Genomic DNA, 24,719 nt, shown 5'->3' with positions numbered 1-24,719 from the left:
ATATATATATATATATATATATATTTATATCAATATTAGCGGTGGCGGTAGGAATATAATGATCTTCGCATAATATCGCGGCACTTTTGCTGGCGTCGACGACGCGATGTCCGGCGTGATCCTCGGGCGTCAAAAGGTTAGCAGCTTAGATGACAACAGTGCGCGAGTGCGGATCGGTTTGTTGACGTCACTTTGACAACGAGAAGAAGACTACGGTATCATTAACGGCGGGACGTCGTCGGCCGTGCGGCACTTGCTGGACTTTGCACCGCGGCGTAATACGACGGGGGGCTGTGTCAATTACAATAAAAATTTGTTATATATATATATATAATTGATGACACCCGCGCGTTTACGGGTTGGAAAATATTGTTGTCTACGAGTGGTGAGCGGGGTGGGGCGAATGCGTTACGACAGTCTAGTCTCAAGGTCATACACGACGGGATACGCGACATAATAACACGTGCCGCGTGGAGTTACAAACTTACAAACAAACAAACAAACATACATGTGAAACTAATATAAGCGTGTTAAAAGTCCAAGAACAGTTCATTACTTATTTACTAAACTAGGCCTGATTTTACTCGATTATTATCCGTATGTAATAATAATTTAAATCAACAGATTTTATTAAATAATTTGTTTTTTTAAACTTAATTTGGAATACTGAAATTTCAAAAATTAATAATAACTAATGGTATGCTATTTCATATTTTTATAGGAATTGTATCATGGGGTATTGGATGTGGGGCACCTAAACTTCCTGGAGTTTACACACGTGTTGATAACTACATAGATTGGATAATGAAACACACTAAAGACAGTTGTCATTGTTCAAATTAATTTTAGAACAGATTATTTTAAAAATGAAAATTGTTGTGTAAAATAAAAAAATATATAAGAATATTTAAGTTTTAAGTACTAATCTATAGTTAGTAGTAATAATACTAATAATATAATTGGAAAATTGTTAGATTATAAACAGACATTTCTGCTATATTTTTTATATTGCTTTTACTACTTGTACATTTTGTATAATTCTTCGTTAAAATTTGTAAAAAAAAAAGTATAACTAATTTTAAAAGCCAAAAACAAATTGTAAAATATGTACATAGATAATTTTAATCATAAAATTTAGCATAATAATTTTTATTTTTTTAACTTTTAATAGTCTATAGCAGTATAAAATTACACTTATAAACAGAGCCATAGCAAAGGTGTGACAACTGTGACAAGCTTTTGTCCAAGTCACCATTGTAATGGAGGTGATAAAAAGAACAGCTAAGCGTAGTCTTCAGTTAAACAAATGTTAAGTTTTTTTAAGGTGAAGGAGAGGGTTCAATAATTTAAATTCACTCTAGTAGCCAGAAATGTTTGCTATAGCTCTTTCTTAACATACTATTTAGCATCTAAAATTATATATTACAATGGCACCATTTGTATAAATAAAAACTTATTTCTTTAAAATACAGTAGAACCTTCTTCAGTCTCTACTTTTAAATAACCAGCATTATTTGGTCTTCTTCTATGACTGTTATTGCTTCGCCGACCTTCAATTAATAATGCAATTATCTATAAATAAATATAATAAATTGATAAAATTTAGAATTTATATCAGATATAATTTATAACCCTTATTAAAAATAGTATTGTATTGTTATTTATTTATTTATTTAAAATAATTAATAAGATATCTTTTTAAACTTATCAGAAAAAAAATTTTTTTTTACTATTTTCTTGTTAACTATTTATAGTTTAAATAATATAAAAGATATTTGACTGCTAGTTACGTAATTTAGATCAGTTAAGTTTTATTAGACTAAGATAACAACATGGATACAAATAAATAATTTTTTTTAATAGTCATTATTCTATATCTATTATTCAATATTAAATCAATAAGAAAAAACTTTACAAATTTTTATTTTTCTTATAAATAACAGGTAGATTATTCCTCAATTATTTATTTTAAAAATATAACATGTATTTAATATATTCTGTGATTTTTTAATAAAATTTTTAATTGAATAAAAAAATATTATATTTTTTTTTCTTATGTATAATTGATTGTGATTTGATTTAATTCTGTTTCAAAATGAACGATAAAACAAATTTTAGTAAATCTAAATAAAATGCAAAACATAAACTATACCTTTTTTTTATTGTATAAGACTAAATAGAATATCATTGTAAGCACTGTAAAGATGGTGAAATAGAATAGGAATCTAGAATCATTAGAATCACTAAAATCATCATTCATAAATTTTTTTTTTGGAATTAATACAAGTTGATTCTTTTTATTTGTATTGATTTCTGCAAGTACAGTAAATATTTCGTTAAACAAAGATAAATATACAAATTTCAAATTAAAAATTTATTACTTAAACAATCTAAACTTCTATTTGTGGTTAAATGATTTTTTTCAAAAATAATTTTCCTAAATAAAATGTATTTATTTTTATTTAACTTATAAATAACTTGAAATTTTCTATAATAAATATATACAATATATCTAAAACTAGCACTATTTCTATAGTGTTATAGTATATATTACTCAATAGCAGATTGTTTAAAAAAATAAAACAGGTCGGGTCACCCTGTATTTTTTTAAGAGCGATCATTGATCTAACATTTTTAACTAGTAAACTGTACATTACTGAGTAAACCTATAAAAATGTATATCGTTGAAAAATAGCACTCATGAATTGGAAAACATAAGTGGAAGATTAGAGTAACTCTTAAAAAGAGTTTGTGGTGGTAGTCTTGTAAAAACAATTAAAAAAAAAATAGCTTATTATTTGTTTTATATTAATAATTAATTTTCATGAATTTTTTTATTTCATAAACAAACTTTTAAAATTAGTTGTTTCAGTGCCTTTTCCTGTATTTAAATTTGATTTGAAAAAAATATTTAATTTACATTTATAGAAATATTATTAAAATATTGATAGAAGATTGGAGTTAGATTTTAATTTTAGATCATAAAAATTAATATAACCTTTATCAATGGGATACTCTGAATTTTCAATGTCATCATCATTACCATATGACATACCTGAAAAAATATTAAGCAGACATCAATATATTTTCAATAAAATACATAATTAAATAAATTTAAGTTTAAAGTATTCACGTTGGTCATCTGAAGCCATGATAGATTTTTTTACATTATCTGGATTTTCTTTAACAGGCTCTTGAATAGGTAGTTTTTCATTAGTTGGAGGTTCTTCTCCGATTTCTTCTCCTTTTATCTTATCAGTATTTACAATTAAATTATCATTGTTAAAGTCTTCTTCTTTATTAATGGTATTTGATTGAGAAACATTATCCTCTTTTTTTTTAGAAATAGAATTAGGTAGAATATCAGAGTCTGTTTTTGTAGAAATTGGCTTTTGTTGCTGGATATTAGTGTTTTCTACTTTATTAGTCAATTTTGGTTGTAAACTATTAGTATCATCTTTTTGATGTTCAATATTTAGTTGAAGAAAATTAACCTCTTCTTTTTTTTCTTTTACATCATCATTTATCTAATAATAAATTCAAATAGATTAAATTTTTATTCAATAGTAAATTACTAATAAAATATTTATACTTTTTAATATTGTAAATTATAACATTACATAAATATGAGAAATTTAATTGCAACATTAATTATAACTATTTAGAGGACAATACTATTAAATTAAAATATTATTTTATGAAGTCTATAAAGAGACAGCATAATACAAATCAATAAAATAATTCTATAGGAATAATTATTTTTATAAAAAATAAATGGTTTTAAACAGGGTCTTTAACTTAAATTTTTCAGGAATTGGTTGGGTTGATAATGAATTTTATTATTTTCTTTTTTAAATATCGGTTTAGGACTTACTTATTTGGGGGTACAAATGGTTTTAATCTTTAACATTTATTTGTATATTGAGTATAAAGTCTAGTGTCAAATTTAAATATTCTTGTTAAATATAAATATTTTTTGTTAAAATTATGGTTACAGTGCTATTTTGTTGAGCGATATTAGATAGTAGTGGTTCCAATCGATTGAGATGGCAAAGGTTTATTATATGATGTATCAGTAGTAGCAGCTCTTGGCTAATGAGGATTGCTATCAGTGCCGCCTCAATGTACAATGCAAAGACATGCACACAATGCAGTGATGACCAAAAGAAATAGCTGAATTTTTTAGTCAGTGTATAGACGATGTCTTAATGCACTGAGTGAGGAAAGAAAGAATGTAGTACCCTAGTGATCATTAAAATAAGCGCCACACTATTCATCTGACACAGGTATGCAAAAATATATGCAAGAGAAAGTGATGATGCTTTAGTATGTGGTTTTTATGGCGTTGACTTTATCGTAAGTTTGCATTCAATGTTTTAACAGGAACCCTTCTTTACAATTGTTCAACTAATTTATAAATATGTAAGAACAATTGATTACTGTTAATTAATTCAAGTGTTTTATCTTGTCTTTGTATACTTTGGTTTACTCGCGGCATGGTGTTTTGGTGTTTGTTTTCCTATTGGATGAGGGATCTATTTTTTCATTTATCGCGCGTTCCATTATTAATTTTGATATTGATGTTCATATGTTTTATAATGGAACTATTTAATATATTTAAATTCCTTTTTATAAATTTTAATTGGTTTGTTATATTTGTACATTATTAACGTTTTGGTGTTTTTCCTCTGTGTAGCGGTTGGGACTCATTATACCAATTATGTTTCTTTCTTTAGACTGGACGGGTACTCCCTATTAGGGTCTATCAAAGAGCTAAATACTAATTTATAAAAAATTCACAGAACTAACTACTAGTTTATAAAAAAATAACATAATAAAATGTTTGAAAATTAAATTCAGTGAGATTACTATAATTACAAATTTTAAAAGTTAAGATAGACACATTTTAACAGATAATTAACTAAATAAATGTACATTGTAAAATTGAATTTTCGAGAAAAATTTACAAATGCCTTGATTTTTATAAAATTTTAAATTATAACTACTAATTTCAGCACTAGGCCATCAGAAGTTATATTTAAAAATCAATAAAAATAAATAAATTAAGTAAAACATGAAAAAAAGTAGATAGTACCACAAATTCACGTTAACTCATTGTATAAAAAATTATGTTAATTGTATAAAAATCTAAGATGATTAGTAAGTTATGATTCCGGTGTAGGGAAATTGGAGCTTCTACCGTCAATGTTATAAATGCCAACACAAAAGCTCCTTATTGGTGGTTAGTTCCATGCGAATGATTCCAGTAAGGAGAGAGGGAAACCTATCTGAATTTTGAGCCATACATAAATAAGGTTGATATAGCTTAACTATTCTACTCATAAAGTAGAACTCAGGTTCTGAAACAAAATACAGCAAAGCTTCACATATCGCATTCAATAACATCTCTCCATCTCTTCTTCCTTCAACATTCATTTCTACAAGTGTTCTTACGACATTCGATTTTTCTCTTCTTATAACATGACCAAACCATCTAGGTCTATTTTCCCTCATCTTATACACGATTGACGCTACACCTATACTCCCTCTTATATGCTCTTTCCTTATTCTATCTTTTCTAGTCACTCCACTCATCCAACTAAGCATTCTCATCTCTGCTACAATTTTGCACAACTGATCCTAAATACTTAAAACTCTTTACTTCTCCAATCACGTCCTCGTGCTCTCCTTTGTCAAACTCGTACTCTATAAGCTCTGTCTTACTTCTACTTATTCTTAAACCCTTTTCTTCAAGAGCTGATCTCCACACCTCTAGCCTTTGATTAATTTCTTCCCTATTTTCTCCTATTAACACTTTATCGTCAGCAAACAACATGCACCACTCCTACTCTTACCCGAAAACCTTCTGATACTCCTCCTACGCTTTTTACCCTGGTACAAGTGCCATCATACATATCTTCTATTATATTAATGTACCTTTTTGGGACTCCTTTTCTCATTAATGCCCACCTTAGAACCTCTCTAGGTACTTTATCATACGCTTTCTCTAAATCTATAAATACCATACAAAGCTATTTCTTTTTTTCCTTAAACTTTTCTATTAGTTGCCTCACACAAAATACTGGCTCTATTGTTGACTTACCAGGCATAAATCCAAAGTGGTTTTTAGATACCGATGTCTTATTTTTTATTCTCTTATCTATTACCTTTTCCCAAATTTTCATACTATGACTCATAAGCTTTATGCTTCTATAATTTCCACACTCCTATATGTCACCTTTACCTTTAAATATCGGCACCACAATACTATTCCTCCATTCATTTGGAATTTTCCCTTCTAAAAAGATTTTATTTAAAAGTTCCTTCAACCACCTTATGCCAATACCGCCTAATATTTTCTATACTTCTACTGGCACTTCATCTGGTCCTACTGCTTTATTTTTTTTCATTGATGCCACAGCCTCCCAAATCTCTTTCTCACTAATTAAATCTACCAGTCCCTTATTCTACGAGATATCCTCTAATGTCTCTTTTGGGTACTCCTCATTCAATAATTTTTCAAAATACTCTTTTCACTTTTTTTTCACATCATCATCACTCAAGAGTACCCTATTATCAGCACTTTTTATACACCTTATATAATGATAATCTTTAGTCCTTTTCTCTCTTACTTTTGTAAGTCTATAGATTTCTTTCTCGCCTTCCTTTGTTCCTAGCCTGTCATATAACTCATCATACCTATTTAACTTTGCCTTACTTACTGCACACTTGGCTTATTTGCACAAGCATTTATACTCCATCCAATCTTCTCTCCTTTTGCTCTTTTGCTATACATTGAATTCCATGTAGAGAAATACATAAATAAATTTAGATTTCACCAGACATGAATACAAGGAACCAGATTTATTATATGGTGGTGAATAAACAACTCAAATGAAGTATTCAAGACGTAAGAAGTTAAAGAAGAGTAAGTGGTTACTAGAACCATTTTTTAGTCAAGGTCAAATACGCATTAAATTACCTATTAAATGGATTCAAAAGAGTAAAAAAACTAGTAGGTTTAATATAAATAAACTAAAGGATAATGAGATAGTCAAGGTATATAAGGAAGAGTTAAAGATAAGATGAAAAATGACATAAACTTACAATATCAAGATATGAGGTTATGGTAAAACTGTGTTGATTAACATACTTTAAAATTAAATTTTTTTAATAATATTTGAGTATTAAACTTAACTAATTATACAAAGAAGATTCTTTTAACATTAGCCACTCAATTTATCATAAAATAGTAAATGTTTATACATTTTATTTTTTATTTTTGGCTTTTGTTTGTTACATATGTATCTCCATTTATTTGTTATAAATAATTTTTTAAGGAAATTCCATATATCTTATAAGAGTATCAAATTTTTTTTTTAAGAAAATTTTACAAAAACATTTTTGTACCTAGGTCAGAGGAGAAATGATAAAAAATAGCAACATCTGCAGCAGTTCTCCTCCAGCTGATATTTTAAAATCCTAATAATTCTCAAAATACTTGTTGAAAAATTATTATCGAACAGGAATTTTCATAATTAGATAATTTTCTATTTTATAAGCTAGTTTAATAAATATATTGTCATTTAAAGTTCACACTATAAGGGGTGGACCTAATAATTATTCTGTTTTAAGTAGTGAAGTGAATTCTAGTGTTAAAAGAATCACTGTGTATAATGAAATAAAATCAAAATCAAAAATTAATCATGTAATTTATAATATAAAAAGTTAACATGAAAATATTTGTAGCATATATATAATTATTATTATCTCGGATAATATTAAATTCAACAATAATGGTATCCTTTAATGGTAATATAACATAATTGACACATTGACACATTAGCCAGTTTTGGACAACAGAGTTAAATACTTAATAAATTATTTATTAATGTTTTATAAGATATATTAGTTTTTTGAATCAATTTTAAATTTAATAATGAAACAAAAGCCTAATTTTTTGAAACTTAAAAATATAAAGTATTAAATACAAAAATTGCCAATGACAGGTGTTGTTACTCTACAATAGATGAAAAATAAACAATAATTACTTCTGGTTTCACTGCTATAGGTTTTTCATCAGCTTTTATTTTAATATTTTTTGGAGATTCAAATTGTGCAGGTAATGATGTTTTTTTATCTTTTTCATTTTTTTGGTCCGATGAATTATTAATATCAATTTTTGATACTGAAATATGAATATATATTAAAAATAAACTATATATATAGCAGAATATAGATAATATACAGAGTGATCAAAATTTCATGTTTCAGACTTAAGAACTGAAATTATTGAAAATATAAAAAAGTGTTTCAAAAGACTTTACTATAATTTAATACAATCAATTATGTTAGTGATGTTTTTTTAAAAAGTCTATGGTGGGTTTTAGAGGGTAAACTTTTAAAAATCTGATAGAAACATATGTTTTTTTTTTTGTAGCATTTAAAGTTATTTTTAGTATAAATATAACTGGAGAAAAAAGGGTATTTTATAATATACATTTTGAGATTTACCCTTTAGAATTATAAAAAAAAATTAAATTTTGAAAACAAAAAAGTTGAGCAGAGAATGAGTGTAGTAGAAATAAGAATACTTAGTTGGATGAGTGAAGTGACGAGAGGAGATAGAATAAAGAATGAATACGTAAGCATAAAAGTAGTATCAATTCTGGATAAGATGACAGAAAATAAGCTTAGATTGTATGGTCATATTATAAGGAGAGAGGAATTGGAAGCTGTAAGAACGGTTATGAAAATTACTAAAAAAAATAAAAGAGGAAGAACAAAAATGAGGTTAGATTTAATTGAAGGTGCTAGTTGGTATATAGATGATGTAGGAGATTGTATTGATTAGAAATTTAGGAAATGGGTGGCCGAACTAAGTAGTTGGGATAAAGACGAGATAGAAGAAGAATTTAAAAATAAAAAATAATGTTTTAAATATATACTGAATTTTTAATTTTGCATTAAATTAACACGAGTTTTCTTTTATTTTTTCAAAGTAGATTCCAAAAACTTTTCAATGACAATTAAAAAAATATTAATTAACATAACTGTACATATAAAGTAATAATAAAAACTTTTTATTTGAAAAACTTTTATACTTTCAATAAATTTCAAAAAAAGTCTAATAAAAAATCCAGATCACCTTACTATATGTAATAATAAATACATACTTTTATCTGTTTTTTTTAAAACATTATACAAAGACATGACTTCTAGATTAACCATCTTGCAGTGCAGTGTTATTTCATTATTAATATTATAATAAATTTTACGCCATTTTTCCAATTTATCAAGTGGTTTCATAAACAGTGCCAATGATGGTGATAACTTAGTTACTTCTTTCCAAGCGTAATAAACAGATTCTTCATTATTTGTCTCAATGTTATCTTTAGCCCTTTTGACATCGGAAACATCAACTTTTGCTGTAGTTGAATCTATTATCAAGTAATAAATGACTGAACATAGACATACTACAGGAGTATTTTTTTCAAAATCTTGTATTTCTGTTGTCTTAAGCAGCTTGGTATCACAAAAGCTTTTAAGTTTTAGTTCTTCAAAATATTTTACTAGACCTAAGTTATCAGGCAATCTCATTATTAAATCACTGACTTTTGTAGTAGTGGCTGGAGTACCACCATTTTTATCAAAGGTAGCTAAAACACTAATTAAAAATATAATGTTATTGATTGATGGCATAATTATAATAATGTAAAAATGTTCACATAATTAAATAAATTAAAATACATATAACTACATGTATTTAATTTCTACGGATTATATTTAAAAGTCTATAAAAATTTAAAAGAATAATTATTTTTTATTTTTAAAACAATTTAACAAAAAAAAACAATCTTATCACTAAACAAAAAATACAATTTCAAGAATACTTTAACAATAAAATTAAATGTCTCTTATTATTTTAATTTATTATAAATAACTAAAATATAGTAACTCAAATTGATAATTGAATATTTAACAAACTTTCAATAATATAATCTAGAGACTTCGATCAAATAGTATTTAATAAATTTATTGAAGTTGGTAGCCGATAATTCAAATTGAACTAGTAGCTATGTTTGTATTAGTAAATATAACCTCAATTAAGGAAATTCAAATTATGAATTAAGATATGTTATCAGTATTGCAATAAATATAAACAATTTTTTTTAATTGGTAGTTTTTCAATAGATTTAGAAGATTTTCAGCTATTCAAAACTTGAACACTTAATAGATTTCAGTTGTTAAATTTCTTGAATATTAAGATTAATTTATTTTTTATTATATAGTATTGATATACGAATAATGGTGAAAAGAAAAAGTGAAGTGGCGTTGTTTGACGCTGAATCAAATAAAGCTATTAGGGAAAAATACTTAAAAACAGACGTTAGATCATATTAAAATTTAAAAATTCAAAAATGATTTGTTCGACATTATTATATTACTTATCTTTATTTGTTATTTTAGCCTAATGCTAGAACATCAAATCTTTTTATGCCAATTATGGCATTAGAAGGACATGAAGGTGAAGTGTTTGCTGTAAAATTTCACCCAGAAGGAGAATACTTAGCATCCACAGGATTCGATAGAAAAATATGTATGATCAGTATTTTGATATTTACTAAATAATAATCAACTAATTTTTATATGAATTAATTACAGTTTTATGGAGTGTGTATGGAGAATGCCAAAATATTGGAGTTCTTGCTGGTCATACTGGTGCTATATTAGATCTAAAATTTTCTACTGATGGATCATTAATTTATACAAGTAGTACAGATATGACTGTGTCCTTTTGGGATATATTTAAAGGACAGAGAGTTAAAAAACTAAAAGGTAACAATATAAATATTTTATATACAGAGTGATCTGTTTACTAAAAAACACTCAATTAATTGTAAAATAATATAATATTAAAAAAAAATGTTTGGTTTTTTTAGCTACATAATGTTATTAGGTGAATAAGTACTTATGATATATAGTTCAGAGTGCTGGGCAGTAGACATGAAAGTGAATGAGTAACGAGAATGCTTAGATGAATGAGTGGAGTGACTAGAAAAGATAGGATAAGGAACTAATATTTAAGAAGGAGTATAGATGTAGTGTCAATTGCGGATAAAGAAAAAGATAGAAGAAAGAATGTTGCTTGGTGAATTCTAAATAACTGTATCAATACTTTTAACCAAAATGAGATTTTGCATTGAAATAATGTATAATATTTCAAAATCATTATTTCCCTCAAATTCTAAAAAAAAAAAAATTTATTGTAGGTTTTCATCATTAAATAATTCATAATTGCTGAAAAATTTTGTGATCAAAAATATATTTTAATATAAAAATAAATTACTTCTTTGAATTATCCAATAAAATTTATAGGGTTGTCAGCTTTTTAAATGGCAATATAATAACTAGCTTATAAAATAAAAAATTACTGATTAATAACAACTTTTGAACCAGTATTGCAAAAGTTATTCTCATTATTATATGAGGAGGGTGGAGAAGTACGACCAGAAAATGATAAGTAATAAAAATAACAACACCCACATCTCACCTCTAGCCAAATAATTAAATAATAAAGTTAATAACTTTGAAAATACTTGTTTAAAATATACTATCAATCCGTAATTTTCTTAAGTAAATCATTTTCTATTTTATAAGCTGGTTATATATATATATATATATATATATTAGCCTTAAAAAAAAAAAAGTTGACACCATTATAAGATACGAGGGAAGATTTTAAAAAGTAATTAATTCTTGATAAATCAAAAAATATATGTAACTAAAAAAAATCAAAAATTGTTCTTTTATATTTTATTTATTTTGTGAGTAATTGCAATAATGTGGTTTATGATAAAACAATTACCTTATATATAAAAGGTTGACCAGATCTGGCAACTCTTATAGCTTTTGATTTAATAATCATTTCAATTTAATTTTTCATTTTAAAAGATTTTCTTTTCTTAGATTATGTTAAAAGCATATTTTTATTATTTCATTTTAATAATAATTAAAAAAAATTTTTTTGATAGGTCAATAACAACTTAAAGATAAGTACTCGTTGAGTTAAGTTTTAATAAGTTTTTTAATACATGAAGTGAATATATAGTCCAGATGAGTGCAGCTATATTTGTAATGTATATTGCACCCATGATACATATCCGCTCTATGTATTGAAATGCTTGTAACTAAATAAGTTAATATTATATTAATAAATTATTTTAATTTTTAGCTTTGATGCTAAGCTGAGAAGATATAATTTTACTATGAGGTGTTTTTTTTTTATAAATAATAAAATATCTTATTTTAATGTAGTTTAAAATTGTAAAAATTGTAAAAAAAAAAAAAATGATTATTGAATCAAAAGTTATAAGAGTTGTCTGTTAGATCAGTTCCACTCTGTATATTTGTAATAAAATAAATAAAAATAACAACTCAAATGTTTAATGGATAAATTATTATATTTATTAATTTTATCTATTTATTGTTATTATTATATTATTGAATAATTTTCTTATGTTTTGAGTCTAACTTTAATAATAAATATTATTGATTTATTTTTATATTTTTTTATATAGTTATTTTATTTTATTTTTGTATTTTTAGGACATACAGGATTTGTAAACTCATGTGATTCAGCAAGACGTGGTCCACAAATGATCACTAGTGCATCAGATGATTGTACTATTAAAGTATGGGATCCAAGAAAAAGAGGAGGAGATGCTGTTACTACTTTTAATAATAACTATCAAGTCATGTCTGTTTGTTTTAATGACACCGCAGATCAAGTTATAACTGGTGGTTTGGATAATGAAATAAAAGTATGGATAAAATGTTGAAAATGTATATTAATGTACTGTTATCTATTTTCCAGTAGATGCAATTATATTTATAAATCTAAAAAAAAAAAAAATTCTTAGCAGTAACATCTAAACTATGCGTGTATATACATATAGTAACGTATACCTTTAAAACTTTTCATCTTTAAAATTTTTTAATTTATTATTTAATTGCTTTTAATCGATCCAATTTGTTAACTTAAAATTAAAATGTTCTAATTTATAATATAATTTGTTTATAGATTTGGGATTTACGTAAAAATGCATTGCTACATCGTTTGCCAGGGCATACTGATACTGTAACTGGTCTTGAGTTGTCTCCTGATGGATCTTATATATTATCAAATGCTATGGATAATAGTTTAAGGATATGGGATGTGAGGCCATATGCTCCAGCTGATAGATGTTTAAAAGTTTTTTCTGGTCACACCCATAATTTTGAAAAGGTAATTAAAAATAAAAGGATTGATATTTGAGATCAACTGAATATAATTCAGTGGACCACATTAAAAATATTATTTATTATTAACAATATGTGATTTTATAGAACTTATTAAGATGTGCATGGTCTCCAGATAGTTCAAAAGTTTCAGCAGGTTCAGCTGATCGTTTTGTCTATGTTTGGGATGCAAATACTCGTAGAATATTATATAAATTACCTGGCCACAATGGTAGTGTTAATGATGTAGATTTTCATTCAAAAGAACCAATTAGTATGTATTTATAATGATAAATATAATAATAACTTATGATATTTAAAGCTATATAAAGTAAATAACATATGTTAGAATTTAAGGTGAAACCTCAATTAAATATTTTAATTAAGTTTAAAAAAAAAACCAATTAATTAATTACAAAATATTTTAATTTCTATGCACATTTATGAAATAAAACTACATTATTTTGTAAAAAAAAAACATTGAATAAAAACACCATCTGTGAAATGAATTTTTAAAGGAATTTTCATGTGACATTACATTATTTTTTCAAAATATACAGAGTAGTAATTCTTTCACGATAACCACTCAATTTTTTTTTAAAAATAATAACTTTTTTGGCTTTTGTTAGATACATATGTATCTAAATAGAGATTTATATGTTATAAAATATTTTTTATGCTTATTCTTTATGTCTTAATGTAGTGTCAATTTGATTATTTTTAATGGAAACATACATAATTAACTAGCTTATAAAATAGAAAATTATCTAAATAAAAAAATGGCTAGTTAGCCATAACTTTTAGATTAGAAGTGCAGAAGTTATTTGTAATTTAAAGTAATGACTGGATTTGAGGAGTGTGTGCTGCTATTTTTATTACTAGACATTTTTTGGCCTCACTCCTCTTCCAACCTTGGTAAAAAAATGTAAATAAAAAGTTGCTAACGACCAGCCATCTTCTTAATTACATCATTTTCTACTTTATGAGGTAGTTAAATGTGTATGTTTCCATTAAAAAAAGTCGACTCCTCTATAAGACATAAAGGATAAACATAAAAATTATTTTATAACATATAAATGGAAATATATATGAATCTAACAAAAACCAAAAAAAAAAAAAAATTTTAAAAAATCATTATTTTAAGAAAAATTGTGTGGTTTCCATCTATATTTAAATATGTAAAGTATAATGGCATAATTCTCGGGTATTATTCTGAAAAAGGGAAATATACAAAAATATATATATTATTATTATTCCAAACATTGCCAGATTCTAGAAAACCTTGTAAAGTCAAGGATTAATATTCCTTGATGGTTTGAGAAATCATAGAAATATCAGGGATTTTATGATTTTGTATTGGATTATTAAAATTTGATTGAATATATTTAGATTATGTAAGGTTGGCTATTATTTCATAAAAATCAGGAAATTAAATAATATATATATTTGTGGCAACTATGAGAAGTTTCAATGGCTATCATTTTGCTCTTAAAAATATTTATTTTAATGGTAAATAAATAATATTATAATAGTATTTTAAATTTATGCAACTTTAATAGATATAAAAAAAAATTATCATTTCTAGTTTATAAAATATTAGTTATTGTAATTCATTTTTCACTTAAAAATGTTTATTTATATCAAAAAATACAAAGCTTTTAAAATTAATTTTAATATTTCTTTAATTTTTTTTGTTTTAGTTATGTCTGGATCAAGTGATAAAGTAGTATACTTGGGAGAATTTGACTAAATCACATACATGTAAATAATTTACCCTTTCTTACACATTTTTATTTTTCACCTATACTTATAAAAATAAACAATATTAAATAATGTATTTTAAAGTTAAAATGAAATAAAAATATATGATCTTGATTTTAAATAAATAAAAGTCATTAAAAAATGATAAATTAATTAAACATTTTTCAGCATTTTATTCAACATCTTAAACCTACAAAACTATAATATATTTTTGTATGTATATTAGAACTATTCAAATATAAAAAAAAAATGTTAGCCTTCTACCCTTCAAAATTTGGTATTGCAGTAAAATAAAACAATTTCTGATCCGGTCTTCCGGAAATTTTGAAATTTAATCATCAAGTGAGATAACTTCGCAGCTAAAGTTTATCATAATAATTATTATAACTTATAGGAACCCAAATAATGGGTGTAGCCAGGTGAATCATAGAAACCTAGCCCTTAATTAATTGCAATATATTTTTTTTTAATTAATTAATGGGCACAAAAAAAAGGTGCAAAATATAATTTTTTTGACGTTTTTTCCAATTAACTTTAAGAAATCCTGGGGATCGATTCTTGAAACAATGATAAATTATATCAAGTTCGATAAATGATTTATCGCTCTAGATATCAGTCATGGTGTATTCTTAAAAAAATTAACGAATGAAAATACTGAAAATAAATTATCTGAGAACCTATTGATAAAAATTAATTGAATATTTTTAATATTTTAATCATAAATATAATTTTTATTGACCGATCATAAAAATGTATCTTATTACTGGGCTTCGTCACAGCCCTCCTGCCCTACGAGCCTCACGTGCCTTAGACGCGTAAGAGTAGATGTGTAATATATGAGCTAGGACCCCCGTAACAACCCAAGCAACTTACCCTAGGTGTGTAACGTAGATAGTGGAGGATCAGGGAAGTATGGTGAAAGACAAATGCCCCCTTCCCATAACATGGCGAAAGGTTAAGAGTATAAAGTAGGGGTCTCCTCTCTGTCTTAGCTAGTACAGTCGGTAACACAAGTATTGGGGGTTAAGAGTAAATCTGTATGTAGGGGCTACCCCTACATAAGAAGAGGGCATATACTATGAAAAAATGAATAATTTAATAGAAATTAGTTATTAAATTGTAATTAATAATTAATTATGAGATAGAAATGATTAAGTTATGAAAAAAAAGGCTATTATACGGGGATAAGTGTTCTGTGGTTTGTTGACCTCTATGAAAATATGTGATTTTGTTACATTTAATTAGTATTTTCGCATAAAAGACGGATTATTACTCGAGTAAAATTTAATAGTGTTGTGTCATTTAAACGTCTTAAAATGTTTTCTTGTGACAAGTGTTTGCAATCAAGCATGGATTGGTACGTCATTAAAAGAGTCACGATGATATACGATTTAGTTGTCATTTGTGTCCTCAGACATTTTTTGTAAAATGTTCTCTTGTACGCCATGTTCAAAAAATTCACCGTAATTATTACAATTATTATTTAATAAAATAGTAATATTAGAAGAGAAAATATAATAATAGAAGTGTATGATGTGGACTATAATATTGCTATAGGAAATCATGCTGATTTGAGGGCTATGTCGACGAGTGGTAAGTAAAGAAATTATCTTATTAAAAAATGATATGCTAAAATAAATACATAAACATTTGTTTTAGAAAATGAAAGTGTTACGGCAAGAATGCAAGCAGATCCGAGTGCAATTAAACGACGTGTTCATTGTAATAACAATCCGATTAAAGCTAAACGGATAAAAGTGAAACGATTACATGAAATTACGACAAGCGGTTTTCATAAAACGGACGAATCATTAAATAGCCAAATTTTACGGTTTTACAAAAAGAATATTTTAAACGTAGCTGGGTATCAATATTTTTAGTTGGCAACAAGAGACGAGTTAGTTGAAAAACTACGCGATTGTATTGATGAAATGGGGCCATTAAAATTCAAACTTAAACTCGAGACGACTTGTACCGTGCCGAATAATGAAGCCAAGTACTAAAATCGGTCTTTTAAAACGTCGGCAGTCGAGTTAATTAACGAGGATGACATCGGTCATGCTGTGGATATTTCATACACAAAATTATTAGAAGAACAGGTAAACTACGCTGGTAAAGGTAGTAATTTCTCGTTTTCTAACATAGGCGGTCTTTTACTGGGTGCTTAGGCGGAAGTTCATACATTGATTTACCGGATGACATTAAAATGAGAAAAGCTGTAATAAACCCACAAAATATAAACCAACAATGTGTTGAATTTGGCTGTATTGGCGAAAAAAGTTACGGAAGGTAAAAGACAAATAGTGGAACAAAACGATAAGTCTATAGAAAGATCTTATGATTTTTTCAGTTTATCATTCCTAACACCAATTTCAGACAAAAATTTTCAAAACAAATAATCCGCATACTTCAGTTAATGTTTTTGAGCTAAAATTGAAAGATATACATAATAAATCCGAATATTTAGTTTATCCGCTGAAAGTGTGCGCTGAAGAACATATAGAACATATCGATTTGTTGATCATGTCAAATGCCGCGGATGACGGTCATTACACTTATATTACTAATTTTGTCGATTAGTATAATCACAAATAACAAAGAATACGTCAAAAAGGATATTTTGTATACGATGTTTCGCAGGTTTTAATAATATACCTAAAATGTATAAACTATATGGTCACAATGCGCTAGCAGACATAAAAAAATTTGCAGCGAATACAAACCGGTTTTATCTATAATGCCTGAAGAGGGCACTAAATTAAGTTTGAGTCATGGGGCAAAACACAAGAACACCCATTTGCAATTTATGCTGATTTTGAAAGCTTGTTAGTCCAACAATGATACAAAAGGCAACACAAATTATATACAGAGTGATTTTTTTATCATAACCCACTCAATTACTTGCAGAATAATAATAATTTAAACATTTTTTTTTTTCATTATCTTTAGTTACACATTATTCTTGAATTTTTAACTATGTAATACTTTTTAAGTTCATCCCTTATGCCTTGGAAGGGGGTCAACTTTGTTTTTTTAAATGGTAACACATATTTTTAATTTAATAAAATGTTTGAGTTTTTAATTTAATAGTAAATGGCATTTGAATTTTTAATATAACTTAATTCGTTTATTAGATATAATCATTTAAAGTTTCAAATTTTTGAATTAATATACAGGTATAATACACAAGGGATTACAAATACAGGTAGCTAATTGGTTTTTTATAACATCGATATTAGCAGGTACACAGCATTGTTATTATCAATTGTAGTAAGGCACATTGTTATGAGTTTATAAATACACTAACTGACAATACAGAAAGTATATCTATTGATAATCATAATTGATAATAAACAATCCGTGACTGAGACAGCAATGTCATAAAAATCCAATTAGCTACCTGTATTTACAATCCCATGTGTATTATACATGTATATTAACTCAAAATTTTGAAACTTTAAATGTTTATATCTAATAAGCTAATAAAGTTATATTAAAAATTCAAATGCCATTTACTATTAAATTAAAAACTCAAACATTTTATTAAATTAAAAATATGTGTTACCATTTAAAAAAACAAAGTTGACCCCCCTCCAAGGCATAAGGGATGAACTTAAAAAGTATTACATAGTTAAAAATTCAAGAATAATGTGTAACTAAAGATAATGAAAAAAAAAATGTTTTAATTATCATTATTCTGCAAATAATTGAGTGGGTTATGATAAAAAAATCACCCTGTATATTATCATGTTGCAATGAGTCATGGATACATAGTAAAAGCGGCCGACAATGTACCCATGGAATTATTGCAACAGTTTAATATTCAAACGACGCATAAAATATATAGAGGTAATAAATGCAATGAGCCTGGGAAAGTACTCAATCGTTTCATGTATTGCGTAACTGAAGTGGCGTTGAAAATTGAAGAGTTGCTCAAGACGAACGTTGATATTTGTATGTCACATGAAGAAACTGAAGAACATATAAAAAAAATCTGCTGTAATTTGTGTAAAGGTGTTTTACAAAGAAAAATCATAAAGTAGCAGACCATGATCATTTGACAAGTTAATCATACACATAACTATGTTAAATATATTGTAATTAATATATATATATATATATATTTATATTTGTTTCAAGTAGTTTTAGAAAAACGCTTTGTAACAATTGCAATTTAAAATTAACAACGCCCAAGTTTGATAACGTATACTTCCATGATCTCAGCTCGTACGACGGACACTTTTTAGTTAAAGCTAAGGTTCGTTGATAGTAAAAGTAGTGGTAAAGTAATAACCTTGAAAATGGAAAAAATATGACATAAAAAAATTAAACAAACAAATAACAGAAAAAAAACGTAAAATATCGTTATTTATGAAATTATTTAAAAATTTAAATAACGTTTTGCGTCAAAAGTTAAATATAATTTTAGATTCATCTTGAGGAAAAAAAAATGAGTACAAGATATATTTTGTTTTATTATTTATGTTATTGGCAAACTTGTAAAATACTTAATATTTCAATAATTTATTGTATTTTTATGAATTCTGAAATTATAAAAAACATGTAATCTGAATACTTTTTATAAATAATTGTATTTTATATACTTTAAATACCGTTAACTTTTAACCTACCGCATATCTGGTCAATCAAATGTAGTTTTTATTTGAAAATTTATAAAATTTTTATTTTATATTAAATAGGCTATTTTTTTTCTATAATCTCAAAGTATTTGAATAGTTTTTCAACTATTCAAACATATACTTAAAACCACTTTTTCAAATACTTATACTGAATACAAAAAAAAAAGTATTTTTTGCAAAGCCGATTAATATTATAAATTGATTACCACCATACATTAACATTGAATAAATATTAAAAGTATTATGTTAAAATGAACCAAACAAGTGTATATCCTTTGGTAATAATAGTAAACATATTACTTTTTTATATTTTATCGTTATTTATTATCATTACTTTGACTGAAATTGAAATTTTGAGATTGATATTTTATTTTATTTTTTTAAGTACTAAGATAATTCCTATAACTAATTAATGTCGAAATTGTTGTTTATAAAAATATTTGGAATGAAATTCCAGTTGTTGTATATTAGTCATATGTTCACGTGTGTTGTGCTTCATTAACCCTGCCAAATATTATGTATAAAATATATAATAACAAATTATGTATTTTTCTATATTAAATAGTGAAATTTATCTTATCATGCATAGTACAAAGAAACCTTTATTCAATGGAAGTGCTGGGGGCCAACACATTCTTTCCGTTATGTAAAATGTTTCCCTTAAATGGAGGTTAGGATTAGATGAGTTTAAAAAACTTGATTTAAAGAAATTTTTTGATCAGATGTTTCCATCGAATAGAGGTGGTTTGTGACAGATTTGTTATTTTTGTTCTTAGATCCTAAGAAAAACACGTATAATTTATTTGTGACCAAAATTTTCGAAAAATTTGGACCATTACATTAAAGTTCTAAACATTTTTATCCCTAGGTGGGAGAAGAAGTGTGCCCGATAAATGTCTAATGATAGACATTGTCACACCCGCACATTACCACTATTTTAAAAATGGTAATAACATCCTAAATAACGAGTCAAAATTTATTATCGACTAGTCGTTTTTCTTATTAAATAATTTTTTATTTTATAAGCTATTTAAATATTTTTTTGCATTTTAAAAAAAAGTTGACACTCTTATAACAGACCCATATTTGAGGGGGGGAGTGTTACCTTTGACACCGGTAGCATATTTTTACGAAACACCATTGTATTCTGGTATTGCGTAAAAATGTTATCGTCTAACAATTACACTAGTTATGTTTTATTCATAACCGAAAAATATATACCGTGGATCTCGTTTTTATTAATTATGACCTTTTTTTATGATCAAAGGGGCGTCAAATATTCAAATTTAAAAGAATTACTTGTATAATACATATTTTACGATATATTTAACGTTTTGAGGATGAATTAGTTTACATATTTTTGCGTTTATTGAAAATCACTCTATCGGTGCAGTTGAAAAAAAATATATGCAATAAAAGCTGGTTCGAATAAAATAATTTATTATATTAGCTTACAATATTTAAAAAAAAGGCATCTATTGGTAAGAACTATTTTAGTATTCATATCTAAAAAATAAAATAAAAATCATTATATTGTATTGATTTTTCTGTATTTTAAGCAATATTTATTGTACAGAAATTATACAGAGTGTTCAGTAAGTCAGGAAACGGGTATCTATTGTTCTCATTGTTACAAACAATGAGAACAATAGAAACCCGTTTCCTGACTTACTGAACACTCTGTATATTAATTTATGGTGTAAATGTTATGTTATCATTATGACGCTATTTTCTTCCACTCTATATTTATAAATGTGAATAACTTCATAATAATAGCTGATATCAATGATTATTTTTTCGATATTTTTCTATTTTATTAGCTGGTTAAATATAAATGTTGTCATTAAAAAAATATAATCTTTACACTCTTACAAGGTGTAAGAAATGAATGTAAAAATACTTAATAATAAATGAATTAATATATACGAGTATACATGAAAATGAGAAATACCAAAGAGGATTTTTGTCACATAATTATTATTTTTAAAGAGATCGTTTCGTTATAATGATTGCTTATTGTACAACTGACCTACAAATTGTAATTTTCTTATAAATAATATAAAAAAACGATAGCACAGTGTGGACGAGGCATAGATGGGACAAGTATAGATCATATCTGACAGTGATTAAAGTTACTGTTGGATGAGTGGAGTGACTAGAGAAAATAGGATAAGGAACGAGCATATAAGAGGAAGTATAGGTGTTGCGTCAATCGTGGATAAGATGACAGAAAATAGACTTAGATTGTTTAGTTATGTTATGAGGAGAGAAGAATCGGAAGCTGTAAGAACAGTTATAGAAATGAATGTTGAAGGAAGAAGAGATAAAGGAAGACCAAAAAAGAGATGGAGGGATGCTATTGAATGCTATTTGAGGACAGCTGATGTGAGCGTAGAAGATGTGGGAGATCGTGTCAAGTATAACATGATAAAAAGTAACCGTAAAATGAAAAAAAATGGAATATAAATTTCAGTACTCATATTAAATGTAATGTAACTCGAAAAATATTTTTTTAAATGAAAAAATATAAGATAATTTTTTTATTTATAATTGTCTTTTAAACAACTTTTGCACGAAATTTTTTTTTTGTAAGTTAAATATTTTTTGAGAAAATTAAAAAAGCTCATATTTTTGAACTTATGCGAGGCTGTAAAAATAAAAGCTCAATTCCAATCAATGAGGACTATTAGTATGTCATTATACATATTTTAATTCAACTTTTAAAAAAACGAAATTTCGTTGGGAATTTTTTCCGCAATTTTTCCTTTGTTGACTGGCCTAGATGTCAATTTTAAACTTGTAATTGAGCTAAAAGTTATGGTAATATATTCAATTTATTTTACTATAAACTTTCATAAATCTTTATCAAAAATTTTTCATCAACTTTAAAGAACCAATAAAATAGGTTAAAAATGAAAATTTGGATTGATTATTTTTAACATATTAAAAATCAAATCAGTAATAATTTGAAAACAAATTTTTTTCATCTTTTAATTATTATTTTAAATGTAATTAGTAATAATATAAAAAAATAGAAGTGATAGAAAAAGTCTAATTGCAGATTTGAAAACAACGCAAAAAGTTGATTTAGAAAAGTATATTTTTGCTTCTGATGAAAGTTCCTTGTAGTCCAGTGCATTTTTTTATAGTAACAAACAGTTTTTATTGAAAATTATTGTATCAAGCCCTTTAAATTTTTATACACGTAAAAGTAAAGCAAAATATAACTTCTTTATTATTTTTATAATTTCTCCGTTTAAATTACAATATTAAATTATTGAATATCAATTTCATATTAAATTTAGAAACTATAATTCATATGTTATATTTTAAAATCAAAGAACTACTAATCAGGATATAATCAAAGAAATAAGAGTTGATGTTGCTTTTGGAATAATCAACCAATTTCTCTAAATGAAACACGATCTACAGATTTGCATCGAAGCGTTTCTTATGATAGTGATTTCAATCACTGTCCGATATCATCTATACTTGTCCCATCTATGCCTCGACCCCACTGTGCTACCGTTTTTTTATACTAGCCTTCATCTAGCTTGGACGGACGCCATTTTGTCCTTACAAGTAGGTCATCAATTCGAGTACTTGGCTACACTAGGCATTATAAATGTTATTGAAATTGTTTTTACGATATATCGAAAATATTTAAATATTAAAATGTGCAAAATTCAAAAATAGTAAATAATAAAATTTGTTAGGTATGAGGTTGACATTTGTTTGGCTGACCCCAAGTAGTTGGGATTATGGCGAGGAAGAAGAAAAAGATGAGGTTGACATTTATTGACTGACAAATGACTGTGGGTTTTCACAATAATCTAATAATAATTAAATTTTAACACATTTGGTATCAATGACATTTAAAATACTATGTGTATTAAAATCTTAAAATTATAGAAGGCGTCTATTTTTATTTTCTTACGGGCATTATAGAAAGTGTGTTTGTCACAATTCTAATATATTTGTGTACGTGTTATGACAGTACAATTCAAAAATAAAATTATTAAAGACTTCCTCCAAACTATGTTATAGACTTGTAATTTGTATTTTATTTTCTCTAATTCTATTATTATAATTATAAGTTGTGATGTGCGGTTAGAGTTAAGGTTGGAGTGCTGGCCCTTTAGTCGGCAAAGAGAAAAAGTAGTTTTGTTGGTGACTGACGAGTTCCCCTTGTAGTATGCTATTTTTTATCTGTAACTCGTTGACGAGTCTTGATGCTATCCCTTGAACGGCTCCCTAGTTTGAGGGATTGTTTTGACCAGTGATGCTCTGACGAGAGAAGTTGGGAAGAGCCTAGAAATGCATTTTTTGCCTAAATATTATTATTATAAACGCTAATTATTATTTTCAAATAGCGTGTGTATTAGGGTGGCCCTCAAAAATCGAATGTCTTTTTTTTCTTTACGCTACCCCTAAATTTTTTTTTAATGGTCAAAAAAATGAGCTGTGCAAAATTTGGGACCGATCCGTTAAGGTTAACCCGTGCCCCCGGGCCTATTAAGTTGAGTCGAAGAGTCAAATGTAATAGAAATAACTGATATATGTCTCATAACTTTTTTTTCTCTTAACTTATAATAATAAAAGTAAAACTCAAGTAAAGGAAATTTTACAAGAAATTCAAAAATAATAACTTCAATGTTGTTTTCTCAATAAATAGCCCACAAAAACACTATACAGGGTGATTTTTTTATCATAACCCATTCAATTTCTTGCAGAATAATAATAATTNCAGGATGATTTTTTTATCATAACCCATTCAATTTCTTGCAGAATAATAATAATTTAAACATTTTTTTTATTATTATCTTTAGTTACATATTATTATTGAATTTTTAACTATGTAATACTTTTTAAGTTCATCCCTTATGCCTTGTAAGGGGGTCAACTTTGTTTTTTTAAATGGTAACATATATTTTTAATTTAATAAAATGTTTGAGTTTTTAATTTAATAGTAAATGGCATTTGAATTTTTAATATAACTTTATTAGCTTATTAGATATAAACATTTAAAGTTTCAAA

At 26.1% G+C, this 24,719-nt stretch overlaps 4 protein-coding genes across 11 annotated transcripts in view; 3 read left to right on the top strand and 1 right to left on the bottom strand.

Annotated features, from left to right (window-relative positions):
• LOC126902812 (trypsin-1-like) overlaps positions 1 to 989 on the top strand; it is a 17,055-nt gene extending 16,066 nt beyond the window's left edge. For all 5 annotated transcript variants that reach the window (XM_050680438.1, XM_050680437.1, XM_050680435.1 and 2 more), the window contains one exon: positions 722 to 989. In XM_050680438.1, the coding sequence (XP_050536395.1) occupies positions 722 to 843 (122 nt within the window). In that variant the 3' untranslated portion in view covers positions 844 to 989. The remainder of the gene's footprint in view (positions 1 to 721) is intronic.
• A 115-nt stretch (positions 990 to 1,104) lies between these two features.
• LOC126902811 (trans-Golgi network integral membrane protein 2-like) lies at positions 1,105 to 9,899 on the bottom strand. The gene is made up of 6 exons (XM_050680434.1): positions 9,177 to 9,899; positions 8,052 to 8,188; positions 3,134 to 3,527; positions 2,999 to 3,055; positions 2,153 to 2,313; positions 1,105 to 1,572 (listed from the first exon to the last, which is right to left on the bottom strand). Exons 1-6 carry the CDS (start codon positions 9,700 to 9,702, stop codon positions 1,462 to 1,464), a joined length of 1,386 nt encoding a protein of 461 aa, XP_050536391.1. The 5' UTR covers positions 9,703 to 9,899; the 3' UTR covers positions 1,105 to 1,461.
• Positions 9,900 to 10,165: 266 nt separating this feature from the next.
• On the top strand, positions 10,166 to 18,056 carry LOC126901226 (U5 small nuclear ribonucleoprotein 40 kDa protein). Of its 4 annotated transcripts, none has more exons than XR_007702997.1 (9): positions 10,166 to 10,389; positions 10,471 to 10,600; positions 10,666 to 10,839; positions 12,610 to 12,824; positions 13,085 to 13,288; positions 13,390 to 13,555; positions 14,982 to 16,635; positions 16,702 to 17,141; positions 17,211 to 18,056. XR_007702997.1 is itself a non-coding variant. In XM_050677576.1 (7 exons), the coding sequence occupies exons 1-7, from the start codon at positions 10,309 to 10,311 to the stop codon at positions 15,029 to 15,031; spliced, it is 1,020 nt and encodes a 339-aa protein (XP_050533533.1). In that variant the 5' UTR covers positions 10,166 to 10,308; the 3' UTR covers positions 15,032 to 18,056. The 4 variants fall into 4 exon arrangements, 1 of the variants encoding a protein (XP_050533533.1); XR_007702998.1 differs by having other exon boundaries at positions 16,702 to 17,331; positions 17,393 to 18,056; XR_007702996.1 differs by having other exon boundaries at positions 16,702 to 18,056.
• Positions 18,057 to 20,772: 2,716 nt separating this feature from the next.
• The window catches only part of LOC126902181 (uncharacterized), a 9,043-nt gene continuing 5,096 nt past the window's right edge, over positions 20,773 to 24,719 (top strand). The window contains exon 1 of the mRNA XM_050679207.1: positions 20,773 to 21,163. The gene's annotated coding sequence lies outside the window, so the exon portion shown is untranslated. The remainder of the gene's footprint in view (positions 21,164 to 24,719) is intronic.

Source organism: Daktulosphaira vitifoliae, unplaced genomic scaffold (assembly GCF_025091365.1).
Source record: "Daktulosphaira vitifoliae isolate Bord-2020 unplaced genomic scaffold, ASM2509136v1 Scaffold_3, whole genome shotgun sequence".
Classification (NCBI taxonomy): domain Eukaryota; kingdom Metazoa; phylum Arthropoda; class Insecta; order Hemiptera; family Phylloxeridae; genus Daktulosphaira; species Daktulosphaira vitifoliae.
This window is presented reverse-complemented; position numbering and strand designations above follow the sequence as displayed.